Source organism: Myxine glutinosa, chromosome 2 (genome assembly GCF_964187855.1).
Source record: "Myxine glutinosa chromosome 2, kmMyxGlut1.1, whole genome shotgun sequence".
NCBI lineage: Eukaryota > Metazoa > Chordata > Myxini > Myxiniformes > Myxinidae > Myxine > Myxine glutinosa.
Window position 1 is genome coordinate 42667328 of NC_136262.1, and position 23497 is coordinate 42690824.

General features: G+C 40.6%; 1 protein-coding gene across 1 annotated transcript in view; it reads left to right on the top strand.

Moving 5' to 3' along the window:
• The window catches only part of LOC137413651 (zinc finger transcription factor Trps1), a 131189-nt gene extending 112064 nt beyond the window's left edge, over positions 1 to 19125 (top strand). The window contains exon 7 of the mRNA XM_068099082.2: positions 15697 to 19125. Within this exon, the coding sequence (XP_067955183.1) occupies positions 15697 to 16464 (768 nt within the window). The 3' untranslated portion in view covers positions 16465 to 19125. The remainder of the gene's footprint in view (positions 1 to 15696) is intronic.
• The last annotated feature ends 4372 nt before the right edge of the window (positions 19126 to 23497 follow it).

The window sequence follows — 23497 nt, forward strand, 5'->3', positions numbered from 1 at the left end:
AAATTAACGTGCCGTTGTATTTGTGAATGCGCATCTTATCTCAGTCTGGCAGTGTTGGGGATTGTCTGGTTCGATTGTATCGTCCGAGAGCAACTCCGGTCGGCGGGAAGTAAGGCCTCGATGCGCCCCCGTTCGCCCACTGCTAGGCCACCGAGCCACTCGCTCGCCCTCGTCTCGCGCGCTCCAATGGCAAGCCTTGCTCGCTTTGTGAACGCCAGGGAGGAGAATCAATGGCGCTCCAATGTTGCTCCAACAGGTAATTCGCTGTTCGCAAAAGGAAGATCCAACCGGGGACAATATGCAAAGCAGAAGGGAGGTGCGGGCAGGAACGAAGCCAAAGCGAGAAGGGCAAAATGCCGGCGAGCCAGTTTTTTTGTTGCTCGTGATCTGACGTCAGTTCCTTTCTTCTGCCAATCAGTGCCTTCTTTCCTTGTGACCTTTCGTGCCTTTTCACGTCACCATGCCTTCTGCTTCAATCAGTGCGTAGCTTGTTGGTAGTTCGTTCACACCCTCCACACTGATTGGCCGAGCGTCTTTGGTATCACCGTGTGACATGTCCTTCATCTTCCCTACCCTCCAATCAGCGACCTGCCTCCAACTCACCCTTCCCCCCTGTCAATCAAGAGTCCTTCTGGGCATGGCTCTCAGCCCTTCTGTGCAATGTCTGCCTGTCATGGTGTACCACTGCGCGGCTGCTGCCGGCTTGTCTTTCCGGTCAGTTCTTTCGTCAGTCACTGTAAGGGGTGGGGGGATTTAATGAATGTAGTGCACTAAGGGCCTATCTAAGTGTCTATAAGAGTGCGTTGCCATAAGGGACAAAGGAATGATCACAGGTTTCACAAACAATGGAGTCTTACCCTTATCCCCTAGAACTATTTATCACTGGATCATCCTTGTATGATCACAGGTATACACTTGATCCGACAAACCGGGCTAACACAGAACTACTTATTGTACATCGAGGTTGTTCTAGCTATCACGACAGACGAAGCATGATACCTATACAGATCTACCTAAATCTAGATATTCCCCTACCCCAAATTCATAACAATAGTATTCAACATTCATTTTGTTCTGAAATTGAATTAGATTTTGATATTTGTTTGCTGTGTTTGTAGAAATGGCTTTTAATTATTTTTTATTACTTTTTATTAGTTGCTGGGCTTGGAGGAAGAATTATTTTTTTATACTGTTGGTTTAATTGCATTGGCATTTTCACATTTTCGTTTTGTAAATGATTAAATTTGGGAATATTTGTTTAAATAAGATTGAACGCATAGTTTGTGTAAAATTATGTTGGCCGATGCAGGGAGATTTATTTCTATATTGCAGAGGCAAAGAGAGACCGAAAAATAAAAGGATGAACATTCATCAGGCATGCAATCTTACTTACCTGGGAGACCACTCTTGGAAGTAAATTTCCATAAGAGCCGCATTCTTGAGTTAAAGCTATATCTTCAGCATCTGACTCGTTGGTGGAATATATCACTAGCCAGGTAACGAAGGTGTGGTGAGGAACAATTTGCACTGATTGGCTCACGACGATGTGAGGTAATCTAGAGATGCAGTAATTTGTTGGAAGTTTTAAGAATGATAAGGGGTCAGGATAAAAGGTATGAGCACTGGAAGAAGTTGTGAGAAGCGGAACTTTGCGCTACTGGTGGGGATATGCTGAGTGAACATCTGGTGAAGCACCTGTCATGGTTAGTGAATCGTGAAGCTTGGAGTGATTAGTTACCAGCGGAGACACACACGTACACACACACACACACACACACACACACACTCACACACACACACACACACGGTGGTCTTAGCTATGGGGCAGCCTGGGCAATTGCCCAGGGCCCCGCACTGGAAGGGGCCCTGACAGCCGGTGGAGGTGATATACTATATGACCTACTGAAGAATCCATCAATTCCATCACCTAGAGTATAGAATAAAAAATCTGATATTGTATTTCAATATTCTCTGACAGCAAAAAATTCCAAGGAATTAGAATTTGGAATTTGGTTGGGGTAGTAATTTGAAATCCTCAGTCTTCTCTTTGCAAAATGCATCATGGGATCTTTAATGACCACCACGTAATGCTAGTTGATGGGACACCTGGTTTTCTTGTCATGCAGCACACAATGATGCTTTGCCCTGCCTGTGAAACACCAATATGGCAGTGTATAGCTGTGTCAAGGTTCATTCCCAATATAGACAGCTCAGAGGTCACTGTGCATACCTCTAGGGTCTACTCTAGGCTATCCTGCCAGCCCATGTCACAGGGCCCAGCCATATAAAGTAATAATTATACTTTGTCAGTTGTGATCCAACATTAAAAAATAATTTCTCCTATGGATTTTGAAACCATAGTTCACCAATTGTTAAAAAATGTAATTTTATAACTTTCCAGGAGTTGTACAGATGGGCATTCAGGTCCCGATCCTGACAAATTTTGCTACAGGGAATTATTGTAGCCAAAAAAACCATGGGAAAGATTAGCTGACAAGTCACTCAGCTGAAAATAGTGACAAAATATGTCTGGTTTTAGAAAAGGCAGTGACCTTCACAACGTGAAACTGCATTTTCCAGAATCTAATAGCCTTTGGGGGTTTTCAGGCCTTTCGGGAGGTCAAGTGACTATGACTCCTTCCTCTCACAAGTGTCTGTAATGAGTTTTAACAAGGAATGTGTCGCAACAATAACCATTGCACAAGTTTGTCTTAATGCAGTAATGATGTGATTCTGTAGCATCACCTCAAGTTAATGTCTGCATTGACTGATTTGGGTGCCATGGCAATGTTGCAGAGCACAATGTGAAACGGATTGATAGGCCACGCATTGTATAAGATGCAATCTGGTGCTACATCATGAAATATGGAGTACAAGTTTGCGTGAAAAGTTCTTATTGTACGTAAATACTGAACAAGATCAGTTGTGTGCCATGATAGACTTGTTTCGCACTGAAGACATGCTTTTTCCCAATTGTACAAGTCTAATGGCTATCACTTATAACTACCAAGATCAGTTTAACTGGCAAACTGAGAACGTCAGTTATAGCTTAGAGGGGTCTTGGTCTCCAGACTGTTTCAGTTATCTCCTTTGTTCTTCGTTTGCCATTTGTGTGAGGTTGTTTTGTGGTGGCTCCTTGTGGCCAGAAATCTTCAATGATGTGCATCACCGGCTATAATTAGAGCACATGTGATGAAGAAAGCTCAATCTCCAGGAAGGAAAGAGGTTTGGAAGAAAGATTGGCTCAAGAGACGGCGTAAAAGAAGCGGTTATAGCCAAATATTTCAGGAACTGTTTAGGGAAGATTCACACGGATTCGTTAACAATGTGTGAACATTTCGCATAATGTTGGGTTACCTTTTTGAAAAATGTAAAAGCCTATTAGGGAGTGAAACATGTTAAGGTATTTGAGAGATTAGGTTCCATCAGTAGTGGAGCTAGACACAAGTTTAACTATAAGGGAACTTCTAGAGCGCATACCTCCGCCTGGTGAACAGTTTACGTTTTGTATCCCACTGATAGGCTGAATCTGGATTCGGACCTGAACCAAAATCTAATCGGCTTGTTCTTGTCACCTAACCAACTTGTCCACGAAGTTTAGTCAGAACTCGTCCATGACGTTTTTTAAAATATTATATTATATGTCACTTTTGGCCCTTTCTCTCAATTGTAAATAATCACTTAGAAATTAAATAATTCTCATATCCGAATCCATATTCAGATATTCACCAAAATCGAATCAATTCTTCCTTGTCACACACACACACAACCGGTCCACCAAGTTTCTTCCAAATCCGTCCACAACTTTTTGAGATATCCCTCCTATGTATCGTTTTGGGCCCTATCTCCCAATGTTGAAGAATCACTTAAAATTCCAGTAGCCGGATCCGAATCCAGATATTCACCAAAATCTAATAATTTCGTCCTTGTCACATATGCTACATCTCTGCCAAATTTCGTCCGAATCCGTCCACAACTTTTTGAGATATCTTGTGCACAAACAAACAAACTAGAAATCGGTCAGAGACCGAGGACTTGCCGGAATGTACTTTTTTTTTTCAGGGGTGTTGGTTAGAAGGGAATCGGATAATGTTTGACAGAGTTATTAGAAAAAAACAATTTTTGACCTTGAGTTTGACCTTTCAAGGTCAGTCAAGGTCAAAGGTCATGGTGCCAAATGAAATGTCGTATGTGACTTCCTTCCTAGATGTCAGTAACAGTAAGTGTATGCATATCTCTTGTACTTTTAGAGTTATCGTGGTTTGAAATATATTTTAAATGAAAACTCGACCCCCCCTTATTTCACGTTTTGGGTGACCTTTAGCTTGACCTTGGGCCTAGAGAGTTAAAAATTGGGCACAGTCTATTCCAGGGCAAGGCAAATATGTGTGTAAAGTATGGCGATGCTATGTGCAACGATGTAGACATAGTACTGCGCACAAACAGACAGACAGACAGACAGACAGACAAACCAACCAACCAACATACTTGCGGGAATCTATTCCGGCAAGTAACAAACAGATCGGGGCGAAAACATAACCTCCATCCACCTTCGGTTGTGGAGGTAATTAGACTCTGTCACGTAATGGTTATAGCGTCTGGTCTGAGTCTGGGAGGTCGACCGAGTCATACCAAAAACTTTTTTAAAGTGGTATGTGCTACTTCCTTGCTTGATGTTCAGTATTTTAAAAAGGATAGCGCATGGACAAACAACCAAAGGTTGGCAACCATTGTACAGGCTTCTTAGGGGCCTAGTGGTATCCTTCTGCGTTTACGTCCCTTGTGAGGGAACTCATAAAATAACCTATAGACATTTTTTCAAATCATATTTTCTCTACAGTTTATGAGGCTTGTGGACAGCTTTCACACACAAAAATCACACATTATCATGCAGAGAGACTGCAGACAAAACAAGACTTGATATCGGACAAATATGGATGTTGTCCTTGGGGGAGAGGTACTTGCATTGAACACGTCTCTCCCCAGTCAGCAAGGAGAAATCTCTCCCCCCCCAAGGGATTCCATCCCATGGGGTTTGTTCGTGCTCTACCCTCAACATGCTAAGCATCAAGCAAGGAGGTAGCACGTACCGTTTTAAACGTTTTTGCTACGACTGGGCCAGGGTTGGAATCGAAACGCTGACCTCTCAGAGTAAGAGCAGGCGATTTAACCACACTGCCACTGAGTTTGCTTATTTCCCCATTGCACATTTGTTTTGATATTCCATTAAACTAAAACAAAATTTAAAAAATTTGAACTCACAAAAGCATTTCACAAATGTTTCTAAATTTTTAATTGACTGCCAAGTCCCATCATTTCATTCTTTTTTTTTTGGGTTGTTTTACAAGATCGAGGCTCGTGTAAGAGCTAACATTAATGACAAAAAAGCAAACGGACACATAAGACGAAATAAAGGGAGCGGGAGACAAGATGGGGAGAGAGGGGGAAGCACACAAGTACAACACTTGAGAGCAGGGACATCGGGAGATCTGTGGGAGGGAGAGGGCTTGGGGGGAGGAGGCCTGGGAAGGGGGGTGGGAGGGTGGGAGAGGTAAAAAAAAACAACACATGGACACAGCTAGGACTTCCAGGAAAGAAGTTGGCATTTCAGAAAAGTGGGTAGTTTTTAGTGGGCATAAGTAATTGGGTAGTGCAGAAGTAATTGGCAGAAGTTGTAGTGGTAGTAGTGGGCAGAAGTAATTCAAGTCCAATGAGGCTACATCATGCGACCTTTTGCTGTAATTTGATCGGATGCCCTTACAAAGTGCTACATCAGCAGGAGGTGATATTTGGTTAAACCTTGCAGCGATAAATTAATGACATTTTGAAAGGAAAGCTAGGTGCAGAGAATAATTGTTGGTTTGGCGGAAACTGTCCATAAACAGAAAATGGAAAATCAATTGGGCTTTCGTTACAATAAATGGTTTGGACCAATGGTTTCAGGAAGGGGACGCTGTTAATTGAGGCTTGTAAGTGATCCCTTAAGGCAATGATTCGTTAAAATTGCAACATCCGAAGAGGGCATCGGCAGCAGTTGTTGAAAATGGACGTTATAATATCGGGCACGAGATTTGAACTCAGAGTGCATCATGAGGGAAAGCACTTCACGAACAAACTGTCCAAAGCAATTGCTCAGATGAACTAGCAGCTATTAAAGTATAATATATACTAATGGAGGCCCATAATATTGACAGGGCTTTGGGCCGTTTATGACAAGTCGAAAAGCGTTTCAAGGCGAGAAGCAATCCTGGACAGATTGCCACTCGGGTCACAGAATACTTGACCGACGGTGGCAGGAATTATGGAATTTGTATCGTATATTCTCGACTGAAATGTACCATACTCTGTTTTTTTGTTTTCTTTGTACTTTTGTCTACAAGGTCACAGCTCGTGTGAGAACGAGAGCACTGAATGGTTCAGGACGCACCAAAACAAAAGGTGGGGAGTGGGGATGGGTGGGTTAACGGGGTAAAAAAGGTCATGGTTTTGGATGGGGGATGATCTGAGATGGTGGTGAACGGATGAAGAAAGACATTGAGGAGAATACAACAACAACAACAACAACAACAACATGCATTTTAAGGCCATTTTCCCTGCTAGAGCGGTGGTTAGCCTTGCGGTCCCCATGACAATCTTCTCCATTTTGCCCTATTTTCTGCATCTCTCCTTGTTAACCCCCTTGCCCGCATTTCTTTTTCCACCATCTTTAGCCAAGTCTTTCTCAGTCTTCCCCGTCCGCTACTTCCTTCTCCATTCACTTCCATCACTCTTCTCAACCAGTCATTTTCATCCTTCCTCAACACATGACCAAACCATCTCAACCTGTTCCTCTTCACAGCATCCATCACAGGCTCTATTCCCATCATCTTTCGCAATTCATCATTTGTCTTCCTCTCTCTCAACGATACTCCGCACATCCACCGAACCATTCGCATTTCCACCCTTTCCAGCCTTTGTTGCTGCTCTACGTTCATTACCCATGTCTCGCTCCCATAAATCATAACACTTCTCACACATGCAGCATACACCTTTCCCTTCAGCTTCAACGACACTCCCCTCCTCATCAGCACGCCAAACATTACATTGAGGAGAATGTAAAAGTTGATTCTACAGGTGGGGAAAAAGAGAAACAAATGAGTGGAGGTGAGCATTGATTCTGGATTTTGGAAGTTTCACCAGAAGGGGATTGATGGTGGACTGGATGCACCCTGCAGAAACATGGGGGGAGGACAAACAGGGGAAAGGACAGAGTGCGCAAGACCGTGAGGGAGGCGGTAGAAGATGGATAGACCGCCCACCTGTCTGAAATGGGAATGTGATAGGTCCATAGACTCGGCTTCATCACAGGAGATTCCAATGATCTTGAAGGTCTTGGTTTCCATGCGTCATGCTGAGCAAGATGTTAGCGAATGGCTTTGGATGCCAAATTTGAAATGTGGTTTACCTAATAAAGGTCATGGCTGATGGTGAGACCCAGGAGCTTGAGTGACTGAACATCCTCATGGGGATTGTTAATAAAGTAGATGGGAGGGTTTGCCATGAAGTCCTTCCAGAGAGTGTGAGATTTGTCAGGATTGAAAGGCATGTTATTCCAAGCATCGGTGATCCCGAGGCAGTCTCTTTTCACGGGTTATGCTACTGGTTTGCCATTCCCAGCAGTTATTCAGGGCAGGAATTTGTAATTTGGTGCCGGCGATAGCTCACCTACTCTACGTGAAACACACTGTGGGATCTTTAATGTCCCGCAGCGACCACTATTAGCAGACTGGTCCTTTTGACTTAACGTCTTTCCAATGGATGACACACATTGGTGTCCAGCCCTGCATGCGAAACATCAGAATGACGGGTTATAGCTGGGTCAGGATTCAAACCCAGACTAGACAGCTCAAAGGTGCATGCCCACATTTGTAGGCTATCCTGCAAGCACATATTAATGGATACAAAAATATATTTTTGACATTTCATCATCAAATAAAACTTCATGTGATTCAGTAGCCACTTTAGTGGTTCCTTAATTGTGAATAAGCAAAAAGGGAAACAGAAAACTACTTAAATTACTTATTAGGCGTTTATTTAACAATTAATTGTTTTTTTTTGCCCAAAGTTCTTGTTTAACTCTTCTTTTTTTAGCCATTGGTGGGGGTTATATTCAACTTCCACACCCTGCGATGGAGTAGAGACCTGTCTCGGATTGGTTCTTGGCCACAGAAATGTCCATGAGGTCGTGAACGCCTGACACTCTTACGAGAGCATCCGTCCGCACCACCATCATCACAACCACTACATGGCTCACAACAGTTTTTCCTACAATCTACTATACTAGGGCATGCCCGTACTATATATATATCTAAAATTATATCCCCCCCCTCTATTTACATGAAATGGTTTGGTCCAAAGCGAACGGCTTGCGAGTACGGTGACAATCCCCCCCTCTATTTACATGAAATGGTTTGGTCCAAAGCGAACGGCTTGCGAGTACGGTGACAATCCCCCCCCTCTATTTACATGAAATGGTTTGGTCCAAAGCGAACGGCTTGCGGAGTTTGGTAAAGAAATCGCCATAGCGTGCACAAACGCGCAGGAAAGCGAAAGAATCGCAAATTAGTTTTAATTAGTTTTAAAACATAGTTTAACGCCAACATAGTTTGCCAACGTGAAATAAATGAATACGCTCTCAAATGTGCCGTCCGAGGCAGAGTCTGTTCGGCACGTTCGGCACACGTGATAGCTCGCTGCTCTCTGATTGGTTGAATCGTTTTTTGGACATAGCTCGGTAACTACTTGTCCGATTAATATGAAACCTTGAAAAGGCACATCCTCGGGTCCCCAGCAATATACCTGGCAAGTTTAAAGTATATCGGACCCGTGGTTGTCGAGAAACAGCGGTCACAGACATACAGACATACATACATACATACACACAGAGATTACTGGAATTATAGATAGATAAGAAGGCTGTCTGTCTTTCTGCTGTCTGCTGTCTTTCTGTCTGTGTTGCCATTTTACTGAGATGGCTGAACGGATCTTCGTCAAAATTTCAGAGGTTCATCAGTGAGTGCCTGGGAGAGTTTTAGTCAAAAAAAAATTAAAAAAATTTGGAAAAGAAAAAAGTTCGTTTTTTTCGATTTTTAAAAAATCGCTCTATAGTGCCTAAGCCTTTTTGATTAATGACAATTATACACAAGTACACATTCGCATAAATGAATACAAAACAATCACTAGACATTTGAACACAAATAATAAAACAATTCCGAAGCGGTCGAAGTTGGTGGTAAGGCTTCTTCTTCCTGAACTTCATCATACTTAACTCAGAAACGTAATGAACGGCACATTCACCAGTATATATTCAATGAAAAGGTAAAATGATGATTTGACATTTGTGATGGATTCTGATTTGGATGCAATTGCTTTTCCATTATATTTGCCCTCATTTCAAATACTAGGGCATTGCCCGTACTATATCTATATCTAAAATTATATCCCCCCCCTCTATTTACATGAAATGGTTTGGTCCAAAGCGAACGGCTTCCGGAGTTTGGTAAAGAAATCGCCATCGCGTGCACAAACGCGCAGGAAAGCGAATGAATCGCAAATTCGTTTTTATTAGTTTTAAAACATAGTTTAACGCCAACATAGTTTGCAAACGTGAAATAAATGAATACGCTCTCAAATGTGCCATCCGAGGCAGAGTGTGTCCGCCACGTTCGGCACACGCGATAGTTCGCTGCTCTCTGATTGGTTGAATCGTTTTTTGGACATAGCTCGGTAAGTAATTGTCCGATTAATATGAAACCTTGAAAAGGCACATCCTCGGGTCCCCAGCAATATACCTGGCAAGTTAAAAGTATATCGGACCCGTGGTTGTCGAGAAACAGCGGTCACAGACAAACGTACAGACGTACAAACGTACAGACGTACAGAGATTACTGGAATTATAGATAGATGTTAATGTTGTACACCGCTCCTTTCCTATGCCATCTCCAGGTGCTGCATAACGTCATCTCCGGGCACCGAATGGGGCCGAAAGGGGGCCCTCCGTTTTCACTACGCTTGTTTGTTTTCTGGCTTCCTTGTTTGTTTGTCTGGGTGATATCTCAGCCATCCTTTGAGCTAGGAAGCTGAAATTTCGGCACAATAGTGAGCAAGTCCTTTGTCAAAAACGCTATTTTTTGTTTTTTGATTAATCAATTAATTGTTATCGATTAATTAAGTACTTATTTATTTCCTTTCTCTTCTGGGAATTACCTCAGGCACCTTTTGAGCTAGGAAGCTGATATTTGGACATGACAATGACCAAGTGATTAGGCTGTAAAGGCTATTTTTGATCTATTGATCAATCAATTATTCGATTATTGACTTCATGAATATATTTTTTTAAGGTACAGATTCGGATGACAGGGTGGTGTTTTAGGTATTCTATTAGCCAATTGATTAATTATTTAATTATTTTGTGATCATTATTTCTTTATTTTCATTATTAATCATTTATTTATTTTCTTTCTCATCTGGGCAATAACTCAGGCACCTTTTGAGCTAGGAAGCTGATATTTGGACATGATAGTGACCAAGTGATGTGGCTGTAAAGGATATTTTTGATTTATTGATTAATCAATTAATCGATTAATTATTTATTGATTAATTAATTATTTCTTTATTTTCGATTAATGACTTATTTAATTGATTTTCAAAAAGTTACAGCTTCAGATGAAGCACTGGTGGTTTAGTTATGCTATTAGTATTAGCCAATTGATTAAGAAAATATTTTATGATCATTATTTATTGATTTTAATTTTGCAATTAATCAATTATTGTACACCTCTCCCTCCCAATACAGTCTCCATGAGCTGCACAGCGGCATTGCCAGGTGCCGAAGGTGCCCCGGTAACGCCGCGCTGGAGGATCATTATTTATTTGGCATGGGGGCGGTGTACTTTGAATGTATCTGTACTTGTTTAATTTTCGCCTGGGCAACGCCGGGTAATCCAGCTATAAAGCTTTTATACTTTACTCGGGGTACAAATACAAATACAACTTTGTCTGGGGGATAACATAGGCAAAGTGGCAGCGACCTCATTCGGTGGCCTGGGGGGCCGTGAAAGGGGCGTAAATTATCTTTGTAAATGTGTACCATGTGTAAATGGTGTAGCGCCACCTGGTGATGGTGGCAGAGGGTATTACAATTTCCTTTTTTTTTTTTTACCTGTGCAACACTGAGGTTATGAAGCACTCTTTGCATGAGGACTAGATTTTTTTTGTTGTTGTAACTTTTTAATTTGACATCAGAATCACATAAAACTGGCTAAAACAGCAATAGAACAGTACAAACAATAAAGCAATAACAATAGAAAACGAGAAAGAACAATCAGATTGCAGACCCTGGCCCGGACGTGTTGTTAGTGATTTGTAAGGCTTTTGTATTAAAAGTAACATGGCTGCCGAACCACGTGACCGATGACGTCATCATTTTTTTTTCCACCACCAATTTATCGATAAATGATGCTCAAGAATTTCATCTTGATCGGATGAAGTTTTGTACTTGTCAAATTATGACGTCATGATGGAGGAGGAACCTATGACATCATCATTAACATATGTAATTCCCCATGGAGAGTTCTTTACAATGAGACATGTCTCAATTTTTTCAATGCAACGCTTTCGGAGTTATAGAGGTGCAAATTTTTTCACTTTTTCCAAGATGGCGCCTGTACCACGTGACCGATGACGTCATCAGTATCATTAAAAAATTATACAGGTGGAGTTGCACCTATGGTGAAAATTTCCTGTCAATCGGACAAACGGTTGCAGAGAAAATCATATTTATTCTGTGCGGACAAACAAACAAACATGCTTTAAAAACGCCACGAAAAAAATTTGAAACTTGGCATATGCCATCAACGTAATATGGAGTATATAGGGTGATAACGATGACATCATCAGTGAAGTGGTATTCCAGCCATAATTGGTTTAGTTGAAATCTTTATCTAACAAATCTGAAACTTAATATATCTGATCTATGACCTGATATAATATAGGCCATAATAGCAGAACACTGTAATAGAAGCGTGTTCAGCAAACGATGTTAACTATTTTTCCTTGTTCAATTAACTATTCTTGTTCAGAATGAATGCACAAGGTAAGACTATGCACATGCTCTGCAAGTGTCGTTCTAGTTTACCAATTAATCTATCTATATATATACATATATCTATATATATATCTATATATATATATATATATCTATATATATATATATATATATATATATATATATATATATATATATAAAAACACAGTTTGTGTGTGTGTGTGTAATGTTACCGGTAGACTCATAAACGGAGAGGCTCACGTACTTGATATTTGGCACAGACATGGCCATTGAGCCTGGGAAGACAATGGCCGACCTAAAAATTTATTTCATAATATATTTTTTCCATATTTTTACCTCAGCGCATTTCAGCGAGGATTATTATGCACCGAATCTGACAGGTGGCAGAGCAATGCGCTGATCACGTGATGTTCCTTGCCGCCATTAACTCAGTTACGCGTTCGCACGTATTTCAGAGCGAAAAGCGATTGCGTTTTTTCACATTTCAGCGAGGAACATTGCCATTCACAGTTTCACACCACATAGGTTTTTTTTTCTTTCATCTTTAGATCCATATTTTTTATCAGCGAATCTGAATCGGTGGCAGAGCAGCACGCTGATTCGCTCATTGATAACGATCACGATCCTGTGATGACGTGATCACGAATGATGTTCGTGACGCGATCACGTGATGTTCCTTGCCACCAGCAAGTAGCATAGATTTTATTTTAGCATGATTTAGCATCGATAGTAGCATGTTTCACATAGATTTTTTTTCAGCGAGGAATATTATACACGGATTCTGACCGGTGGCAGAGCAGTGCGCTGATTCGCTCAGATCGATCACGTGATGTTCCGAATAAGCACAATCAATTGAGTGTGCCGCATGAGTCTGCGATAAGTGTTTAAAGTAAAGAAAAAAAAAAATGTTCACGTGCCGTTGTTAGCCTATTCATGTATAGTTTGTGTTGTATTTAGCTGTGGCTGAGCTAAGATGTAGCTGAACTTCAGAGTCGTTGACTCTGGTATCCTTTGACCTCTTAATCACCTTGCTCCATTGGGACAAATCCAAGTAATAAGCGCATCGGCAGGTAAATCCACCGGAGCAAGGTGAAACACCTCTCAGGTTGAAATAATGTGAGTTATTCCATCCCCGCCGCCAGTTGGCTTCACTTTTCACGGAGTATGAGCGTTCTATATATTTTCAATTCAGTGCGCCCGACTCGCTCACGTACTTGATTTGTGGCATAGACATGGCCATTGGGCCTTCACGGTGTAATTTGTGCGAGGCTTTTGTCCGAGTGAGCTTGAGTCGAGAGGGCGAATGTACGGGTTGGGAATGTACGGGTCTCCCTTCCCCTGCCCGGCAACGCCGGTACTGGAGGGTGTCACAGGATCGGTGAGTTTCCAAAATCCGCTTCGTGCTGTTGCGAAGATTCAGGACGATGTCGCGATTGTTGTGCTGCTCTCCAACCATGAGAACTGCAACGTCATTGTTGACTGGCCCTCCCCTTCCCTCCCCCCTCCCCCCTCCCACCCCTCTCCTCCCTCCCACCCCTCTCCTCCCCCATCCGTCCCCCTCACCCCCTCTCCTCCCCTCCCCCCCTACCCCTCCCCCTCCCCCCTCTTCTCCCTCACTTTTATACACGGAATGCTGGGTACTTCCCCCACCTCTTCTCCCCTCCCCACCTCTCCTCCCCTCCCCCCCCCCGTTCCCCTCCCCTCCTCTTCCCCCTCCCCTCCCCCGCCCGGCAATGCCGGGTACTTCTGCTAGTATGTATATAAACTATATATATATATATATATATATATATATATATTATATATCTATATATACAAAAGAAAGTTTTTGTTTGTTTGTTTGTTTGTCTGCACACGCTAATCTTCTGAACAGTGAAAGATGGGAGGAAACCTCTGAAACAAAAAATGTCGGGACGGGCCCCGGGAAGGTTATCGGCATGGTGGCGAGGATGGTCGACTCCACCCCGGCCGGGCTCGGCCCATTTTGCAATAAATCTTCTTCTTCTTTCTAAATTCTCTTGAAGTGCAACTTATGCACTTAATAGGAATATCTGACCGATTGCAACACATGTTTTGAAAATTCTCTCTTGTTGGGCCCGACAGAAGAAAGAAGAAGGAATCGTTGAGCACGAACTGATACTGGGCTCACGTCAGACCCATGTACAGAAGATTAAATTCATTCAAAAAGAACCCGGGCAACGCCAGGCGCATTCAGCTAGTATATATATATATATATATATATATATATATATATATATATATATATATATATATATATATATATATATATATATATATATATATATATATATATATATATATATACTGTATATATATATATATATATATATATATATATATATATATATATATATATACATATATATATATATATGTATATATATATATGTATATATATATATATATATATATATATATATATATATATATATATATGTATATGTATATGTATATATATATATGTATATATATATATATATATATATATATATATATATATATATATATATATATATATATATATATATATAAATCTGCGTATAAAATATATGTATATGTGTGTGTATATATATCTATATATATATAGAAATCTGCGTATAAAATATATGTATATGTGTGTGTATATATGTGTATATATATATACTGTATATATACTGTATATATATATATATATATATATATATATATATATATATATATATATATATATATATATATATATATATATATATATATACATACATACATACATACACACAGTGTCCTCCATAAGTATTGAACAGTGAAGTCAAACTTGTTAGTATTGTATATACTCTAGAAATTGTAGAACAATAGCACTTTTTATGTTCAGCTCCCCTACAATGGTAAAACATAAATACAGAGAAATACCAAGAATAAAAGCTCGCCTTCTGTACTCTTGCCTCATATTCATCTTCTGATCTCAAATACATATTTCTTGGGTTTAAACTATAGAGCAAATATAACAAATTTTGACTTCCCTGTTCCAATACTTGGAGGACGCATGATATGTGTGTGTGTATATATGTATATATACTGTATATATCACGAGAGAGACTTCCAAACTCTGTTGTACCGATGTAGCAAGACGAGGTTATCAAAACTCCAATTTCCTGCTTCACAATTCAAAAGTGAGACTAAATGGAAACACCAAAATATAAAAGTGCTTGTGACGTTGTTTTGTTGCATTGTATTGGCAACACCGATATGCACAGTCAATTAACTCTGACCAAAACCTTGCTTAACTTGTGTTGCAGCAATTTATACGGGCAAGCTTGATTTTTCTAATTCTGACTCGTTTTCTTGTCTTCTTGCTGCTCGTAACTCTTTAATGCAATGGCAAGATCTATACCGGGCCTATCAAAAGCGCACAATTGCATGCTCAGTATTACTGTATTACCCTGTAGTGAAGACTTTATCTTTTCTCTTTGCTTATTTGGGTTCCTTCTGATGACTACAATGCAGTATTTGGTATTTCATTTGATTTTAAGGACAATGTACAAGTAACCAATTGTGAAATTCCCTCCAACTATTTTGTCTGTGTTGTGCAGGCCGGACTCAATGTGGCTCTTTCATCAAGTTCTGTGCAATCACAGCAGCACACGTTTGAAGCTCGGCCTAAAAGAGATTCACTGCGGGAAACGGAGGAGGGCTCTGCATGCGGACAGGATCGTGTCGTGGCACCAAGTGGTCTTGTCGGACCCCGATGCTTGTCTCCCAATCAGGCCCGTCACAGCCCAAGCCATCCTTTCTTGTTGAGGTCGAGTGTACCTGTTCCTGCCGAGGGCTTTGTGCCATACACCGCACTTCCATATGTATATGGAGGTGACAAGTGGTTGCAGTATTGGAGCAAAGCAGTCGCGGGTGCAGGCACAGCCACCATACCGCCAGACTACACGCTACAAGTGGCAACGGCTGCTGGAACGACTGCGCCTCTGCGTCCAAGCGACTGGTCTACCCTGACCTATCCCCCATTTTTCCATTTCTCCCCACCTGGGGCACAAGTCGCTATCAGTGAAGGGCCACTTGATTTGGTAGTGCGCAAGCCCTGCGGGCCAGGGAGTACAGCTGAGGCACGACCTCGTGACTCGAAAACTAAAACAACAGCAGCAGAAATGGTCGACAAGGGTACTCAGGATGATTGTGTGACCTTGTGTGGGCAATGTGGTATTATATTCCCAGACGAGGTTCTGCATGCATTACATATGAGTTGTCATGGTGAGGGTGGACCCTTCCAGTGCAGTTTATGCCAGCGCATGTGCACAGACAAATACGACTTTGCCATGCACATCCAACGGGGTGCACATCGTGCCTCCTGAGAGATACCGGAAGCTCTTCGGCAACACAGCATATGTGCAGTTTACTCCCTCTGTGCCTCCTCATTTTAATGGTGTTTTTTTTTTTTTGCTTCACTTGCCTCCTTGGGATGCTCTCCACTGTTCCACAATGTTTGGAATAACTCCATGGGCCAAGTATTTTTCTGCCATCATTAACTGACCTATAATTATCCCATATGTTTTGATTGAAGAATAACGCTCATCTCATCTGGCCCAGTCTAGTCCTTGTGGAGCAGTACGAACAAGACATCTGTTTTTGCTTCCTCATTTCTTCTCCATCGTCATGATGACAAAAACCACAGGAAAATCACCGTGTCGTCCGCAGCTATCCTCACGGTTGTAAATTATTATTTGAATCACATTGTCTTTGCTAACCCATATAGTACAATGACAATTCTTTGACTTTCAGCAAAATAGTGGTCAATAATGGAAGTGTAACGACGCACAATATCCGTCATCACAGCACTACATAATAAGATGCTTTTCACAGTATTTTCCTACCGGAACGTGGTGATATGAAACGCACGAATGTTCAGTTTTTCCATGGTGGAGAACGTTTTCTTGAATTACTTTCAAAAGAATGTAACTATTCTTATTATTTGTTAAATTACACCTGTTTGTGTCCAAATAGGTCTTTGTTTTCTTTTCTTTTTTAATTAAAAAAAATTGGACATTGAAAAATGCCATGTAGAGTTTACAATGTATAATATTATTAATACTGTCATATCAACAATCACATTCGTAAATATATACATATATATGTACATATATATGTCAAATTAATTGAGTTCTCCAACCTTTAATGAGCAAAACAAATAACTGCTCGACGTTTTCGTTTTGGTCATTTGATTTTAATCCCAACCGCAAGTCTTTACTTAATATATACATACATATATACATATATACAGGGCGTATCAAAAAAAAGGTAATCCGAATTCAAGGGGTTAATATGCAAAGGTTATTTAGTTTGACAATTTACATGTGGTTTACCAATTATGAGGAGATCCTCAGCTTTCCATTGATGCCTTTCATGCATCATTGCTGTCACACATGACCGAGTACATGTTCATTGAAAATGACAAGTTCAAATCGCATTTTTACAAGTTTGGCTAATCGGTGTAAGACAGTTTTAAATGGACGCATTACTTGTCGACTGCCAAGTTGATTATGTAAAATTGTTAAGCTGGTCTGGTAATCGTCGGTTGCGTCATCCTTTGTTTAAGATGGGCCTACAGTGTATGGGTTTAGAGACAGTCTGAGTCATTGAAAAGATGGTTCCACTTATGACTGAACAGCGGACCTTCGTGGTTACAACCTTTCACCAAACTGGAAGTTTGCAGCGAACTTGTGATGCGTTCAGGGAACGTTTCCCAGAACGGGAGCCTCCAGCAGCCAAAACCATCTGGGCGAATGTTAGAAAATACCAAGAGCATGGCACTAGCCTCAACCGCAACAAGGGGAATTCTGGTAGGAGGCACACTGGGCGATCGGAAATGAACATTGCAGCAGTAAGGCAGCAAGTGTTGGAGCATCCTAGGGATACCAGCGCAAGACGAAATGGGACGGGATTGCCTTTGGCAACACTAAACCGAATCACAAGACTGGACCTCCACCAACATCCATATCGGATTCACATCCGGCATCAATTTACGCCAGGGGATTTTGCCAGGAGGCTGGTGCTTGCCAGATGGTTGATAGCACGTTGCGAAGCAGATGTCAATTTCCTGCGGTATCTAGTTATCGGCGACGAAGCTGCTTTCACCATGGATGGCAAGGTCAATATCCATAATGTTCTTGAATATGCACCGACAGGACAACCCCCGGAATTTAATTTTGACACCAACATGAATCGACAAAAGTGGACTGTTTGGTTGGGACTTTGTGGAAGTGGTCAGGTGATCGGACCATTTTTCTTTCAAAGGAATGTCAATGGTAACAGGCATCTGCAAATGATCAATGATGAAGTTTTACCGCAGCTGGAGGTTCGCAGCTGGAGGAGCGACAGGTTCGTGGTGTCTTCAGATATCTCTGGTGGGCCCAAGACTGCGCCCCAGCACATCGTCTTATCGCTGTCCGAGATCGACTGAGGGAACTCTTTGGAGACCGAGTCATCACCCTCAACCATGCAGTGGAATGGCCGCCAAGATCACCTGACCTCACACCATGTGATTATTTCCTTTGGGGACATTTAAAAGAACAAGGTGTTCGTAACTCCTCCCCGTGATCTTGACGAATTGCAGGGCCGCATTCGACATGAAGTGGATGCTTTGCGCAATGACCCGGCTATGGTGAGAGGAGCAGTTCAGGACATGCTCTGCCGCTTTGAGCTTTGTGTTGAAAGGGGAGGTGGACATGTTGAAGGTGTGGGTGCAAAAAGGCCAATTATTCCTGAGAAAAGTTCACATCTGACATTCATTTTGCACCAATTATCCTGCCTTGCATCGATTAGCCAAACTTGTAAAAATGCGATTTGAAATGGGCATTTTCAATGAACATGTACTCGGTCATGTGTGACAGCAATGATGCATGGAAGGTATCAATGGAAAGCTGAGGATCTCCTCTTAATTAGTAAACCACATGTAAATTGTCAAAATAAATAACCTTTGCATATTAACCCCTTGAATTCGGATTACCTTTTTTTGATATGCATTGTATATATATATGTATATGAATGTATGTATGTATATATATATATATATATATATATATATATATATATATATATATATATATATATATGTATCTATATATGTATGTATATATATGATATATATATATATATATATATATATATATATATATATATATATATATATATATATATATATATATATATACATATATATATATATATATATATATATATATATATATATATACATATATATGTATCTATATATGTATGTATATATATGTATCTATATATGTATGTATATATATATGATATATATATATATATATATATATATATATATATATATATATATATATATATATATATATATATACATATATATGTATATACATACATATGTACTGTGCAAAAGTCTTCGGCTAGCTTGAAAAGAAACATTTTGATTGACACATTGGCATATTTTGATTAGTAAAAGGTATTAAAATGATCATGTTTTATTGAAGAAGCAAAAGTGAATTGTATTTTCCAATATCAATGCATGAAATTTCAATATTTTGTGTGAACGACTTTTTCATGTAAAACAGGAGATATCCATTTTGAAGCATTTTGGAATGCTTTCCTGGTGATTTTGGAGAAATTCCTTCAGGAGGTTCCATGCATTCTGAAATGATTCCCATAATTCGTCTTTCGATTTGGTTTTTTTTTCTTCTTTTTTTTCCTGTCCAAATAATCCCAGACAGCTTCCATGGTGTTCAGATCAGGACTTTGACGGGTCTATTATTTCCTATTGATTAGCACCCCAACTCTGATGTTCTTGGGCATGTTTCATTCTCTTGGTTTTGATATCTTTAAGTAGAAAGGGCTTTTTGATGGCAACTCAACCATGGAGACCACTTTTGATGAGAGACCTTCTGAGAGTAGATGAGTCCACTTGAACCCCTGATGTCTGTGCCAGTTATTGTAGAAGTTCAGCACTTGATTTTTTTAAACATTTCTGAGGGAACTTATTTTTACGTATTGCTCATCTGTATGCTGAGTTTATTTGGCCTTCCAAAACCATCTTTTGCTTCTTTGGTCTCATTATACTTCACTCTATTGTTGCTTGAATGCCACATCTAGAAATGCTTGTTTCGCAGGATACTTCTCTTTGCGAATTGCACACTTGGTGTAAAACTATTAATTTGTGTCATCGATATTGATATATGGGGCATTGTGTGGGTTTATATTACCTACAAGAGAGAAATTACAAATTAGTCAGTAAACATGATGGACTCAGACAGACTTCTGCACAGTACACTATGTATATGTATGTATATATATGTATGTATGTATATATATGTATGTATATATATATATATATATATATATATATATATATATATATATATATATATATATATATATATATATATATATATCCTTTGGGTTTGGTTCTCCATCTTGTTATCCTCATCAGCTCAATCTGAGCTATCCCCTTAATCCTCGGATAGGGGTCTTTTGCTGTCGCTGCTTCTTTGCAAAGGCCACCTATTGCCTTGGATGCCCAATTGACTTGGGATTATTGGAGGAGTTTGTATTTGTATGTTTGAAAGTGCAATTGTTCCTGGATTTTGGAAGTATGAAATGGAAAGCAAACGTGTATTGTCTGGACACAGAGAATCACTGTCATTGACAAAGCCAATGGAACACTATTTTCAGTGCAGTAATGAAGGAGAGTAACGCTATGCAGTTCTGTACTAGATTATGTAAATGAGACCAGATTGTTTCAGCAAAAAAAACAAAAAAACAGCAAAACGATTATTTGTTTTTTCTTGATGCATGTAACATGAGCTGAAACAAACAAGACAATTTATTTATGCAGTCTAACTGTTAGCCATGCTGACCTTGTCTTTTATAGAGAATGGAAAATATATTCTTTCAACTTGAAATCTAGCTGGGCTACACTATAATCTACTTTTATAATCCACGTCCGTTACAAAAAATGGCTTGCTGTAAGGGATAGCTGAGTTTTATACCGAGATATTGTATTTTAGACATTCTATTGCAAGTCAGTCATGTTTGATGTTCCACACATAACACCTTCACCTTGCCTGATAGAAACGGTTAGGATGTCAATTGCACACTTTTTGTTTTGCTTTAATAAATTAATAACAGTTTTTAAGTACAAAAACAACCCGAAGCATTCACCACATTGTTATAGCTGTTTGCGACAGTTGTTTGCTCTTCTGTTTACTCCTCATTTGTATATCTTTTGTTTGTTTTTCAAGCTGCTTTTATATGTATTTCTGTCCAAAAACATTTTCACATTTCCAAGCTCGCTGTTTCTATTTGGTGAGCCGGTTCAAAATAAAATGTATTAAAAAACTAGGTTTTTCTTTTTTATGTTCATATTTGTTCCTGGCGCATGGCAAATGGCTTTTTGAAAAGTCGATGGCTATTCCTTCGGCACCGATTTACGCTTGTGGACATACATCCTGTTATAGAACAACTTGTGCACATAAACAAAGCCATGTCCATGCATTGACCACTTGTAAATATTTAATAACTCTGGGAAAATACTCATTCGGTTACAACAGAAATACATAGTTTAGCCAACTCGATCTCGCGAGATCTTGCGGGGGAGGTCACGGTTTTTCGAAGCTGTCCCGATCTTCACGCACGCCCGAAGTTAAGTAATTGGTCACAATTGTATTTGTGTCGAAACTGTATTTATCTTACGTGTGTGTACCTACTGTGCGTCCCTTGGAAGATTATCGGTGTTAATCTTTCATACCTGTTTAGAGTGGTCGAGTATTTCGTGCCGCGTTATATTGCGGCCTAGTTCTTCAAGCTTCTTACCTGGAGGCTTTGTTTTCTCTCAGTGGTCGATTGTGGTCCTTCTACTCTTGTGCTCTCAGTTTTTTCCCAGTCTTTTCACCCCATACTTCCTTGTTTAAAATCTTAACTAAAAAACAACAACTAAAAAAACAAAAACATTTCCTTCTTTGTTCTTTTCGTTTGTTCGTTCTTCGACGACGTGTTTCACCCCCATTTTCATGCCATTCCCCAGATCTGTTTTGCCCTGTTCTTTTTGCTGACACCTTTTGCCCTGTTCACGTGACTCGTGGTTGCCCCTCGAGGCTCCCTCTCCCCGTTGGTATTTTTGTGAATATAAGATTGTTCTTCACGGTTCTGTTTAAACTTTCCTCTGCAGTGTTTTATTCAGTGGGAGATCACAACACGCTGTTTTTCTTCCGATTTAAAAGGCTCTTTTCAATTTCCTCTCCAACTCATTGTACTTCAAAAAAAAATTCAATCTCTTACAATTCTTCCTCACTACATGCTCTAAATTCACATTCATTCCACCCCTCCTCTATCGTTCTTAAACCGATCTCTAACTTGAAAATCACAAAAACCCAATTTGTTATAAATGTTTGTCTTTCATTAATCATCCACTTTCTAAACTCCCCCCTTGCCCCTCCCCTCCAAATCTCCCCCATTGCCCCTCCCCTCCTAAGCTCCCCCCTTGCCCCTCCCCTCGTAAACTCCCCCTAACCCCTCCCCTTCAAAACTCCCCCCCAACCCCTCCCCTTCAAATCTCCCCCCCCTACCATCCCTCTCCAATTCTCTCCCTTCTCACCTCCTTCTCAAAGCTGCATCCTTCCAACTTCATCTCCCTTCTATCTCATACCTCCACCTCCCCCAACCTTCTACTTTCCTCTGCCACCCCTCACTGTGCCTCATCCCATCACCATCAAGCCTTTCGTCCTCATCCTTCCCTTTCTTGTAACTCTTCTGTAATCTCTGACACACTATCAACGGCTCTTCCTACCCCCCCCCCTCTCATCCTTCATCTGCCCCTACCCCTCCGCTCCCCTCCCCTCCCCTCTCCTGCACCCGATGCTCCCCCTCTCTCCTCATTAACGATATGGACCTCAAACATCCGGGGCCTTCGCTCAAACCTGATTGATCTCTCCATTCAGGTTGCTTCTGACAATCCAGACTTGATCTGCTTAACAGAAACTTTCCTCCTTCAATATGTCTCTGATTCCTTAATATCTCTTCCTGGTTACTCCCTCCTCCGGTATGATAGACCTGAGCCTCGTCCTGGTGGTGGTGTGGCTATCTTTATCAAAAACTCTCTTCCTCACTCTCCTTGCACTGCCCTCTCTCCACCCCACCTCCAGGAGTACCTCTGGCTACGGCTTACTCTCCGCTCCCACCTTTTGTTCATATGTGTGTTGTACCGTCCACCAAACAGTGATGACTCCATCTACATCTCGCTGTCTGATAATATGGACCAACTTCTATCTACTCATCCCAACTCTCTCTTCCTCATATGTGGTGATTTCAATTGTCACCATGCCAGTTGGCTGGGTGTGGGTACCTCTCTCATCAGCC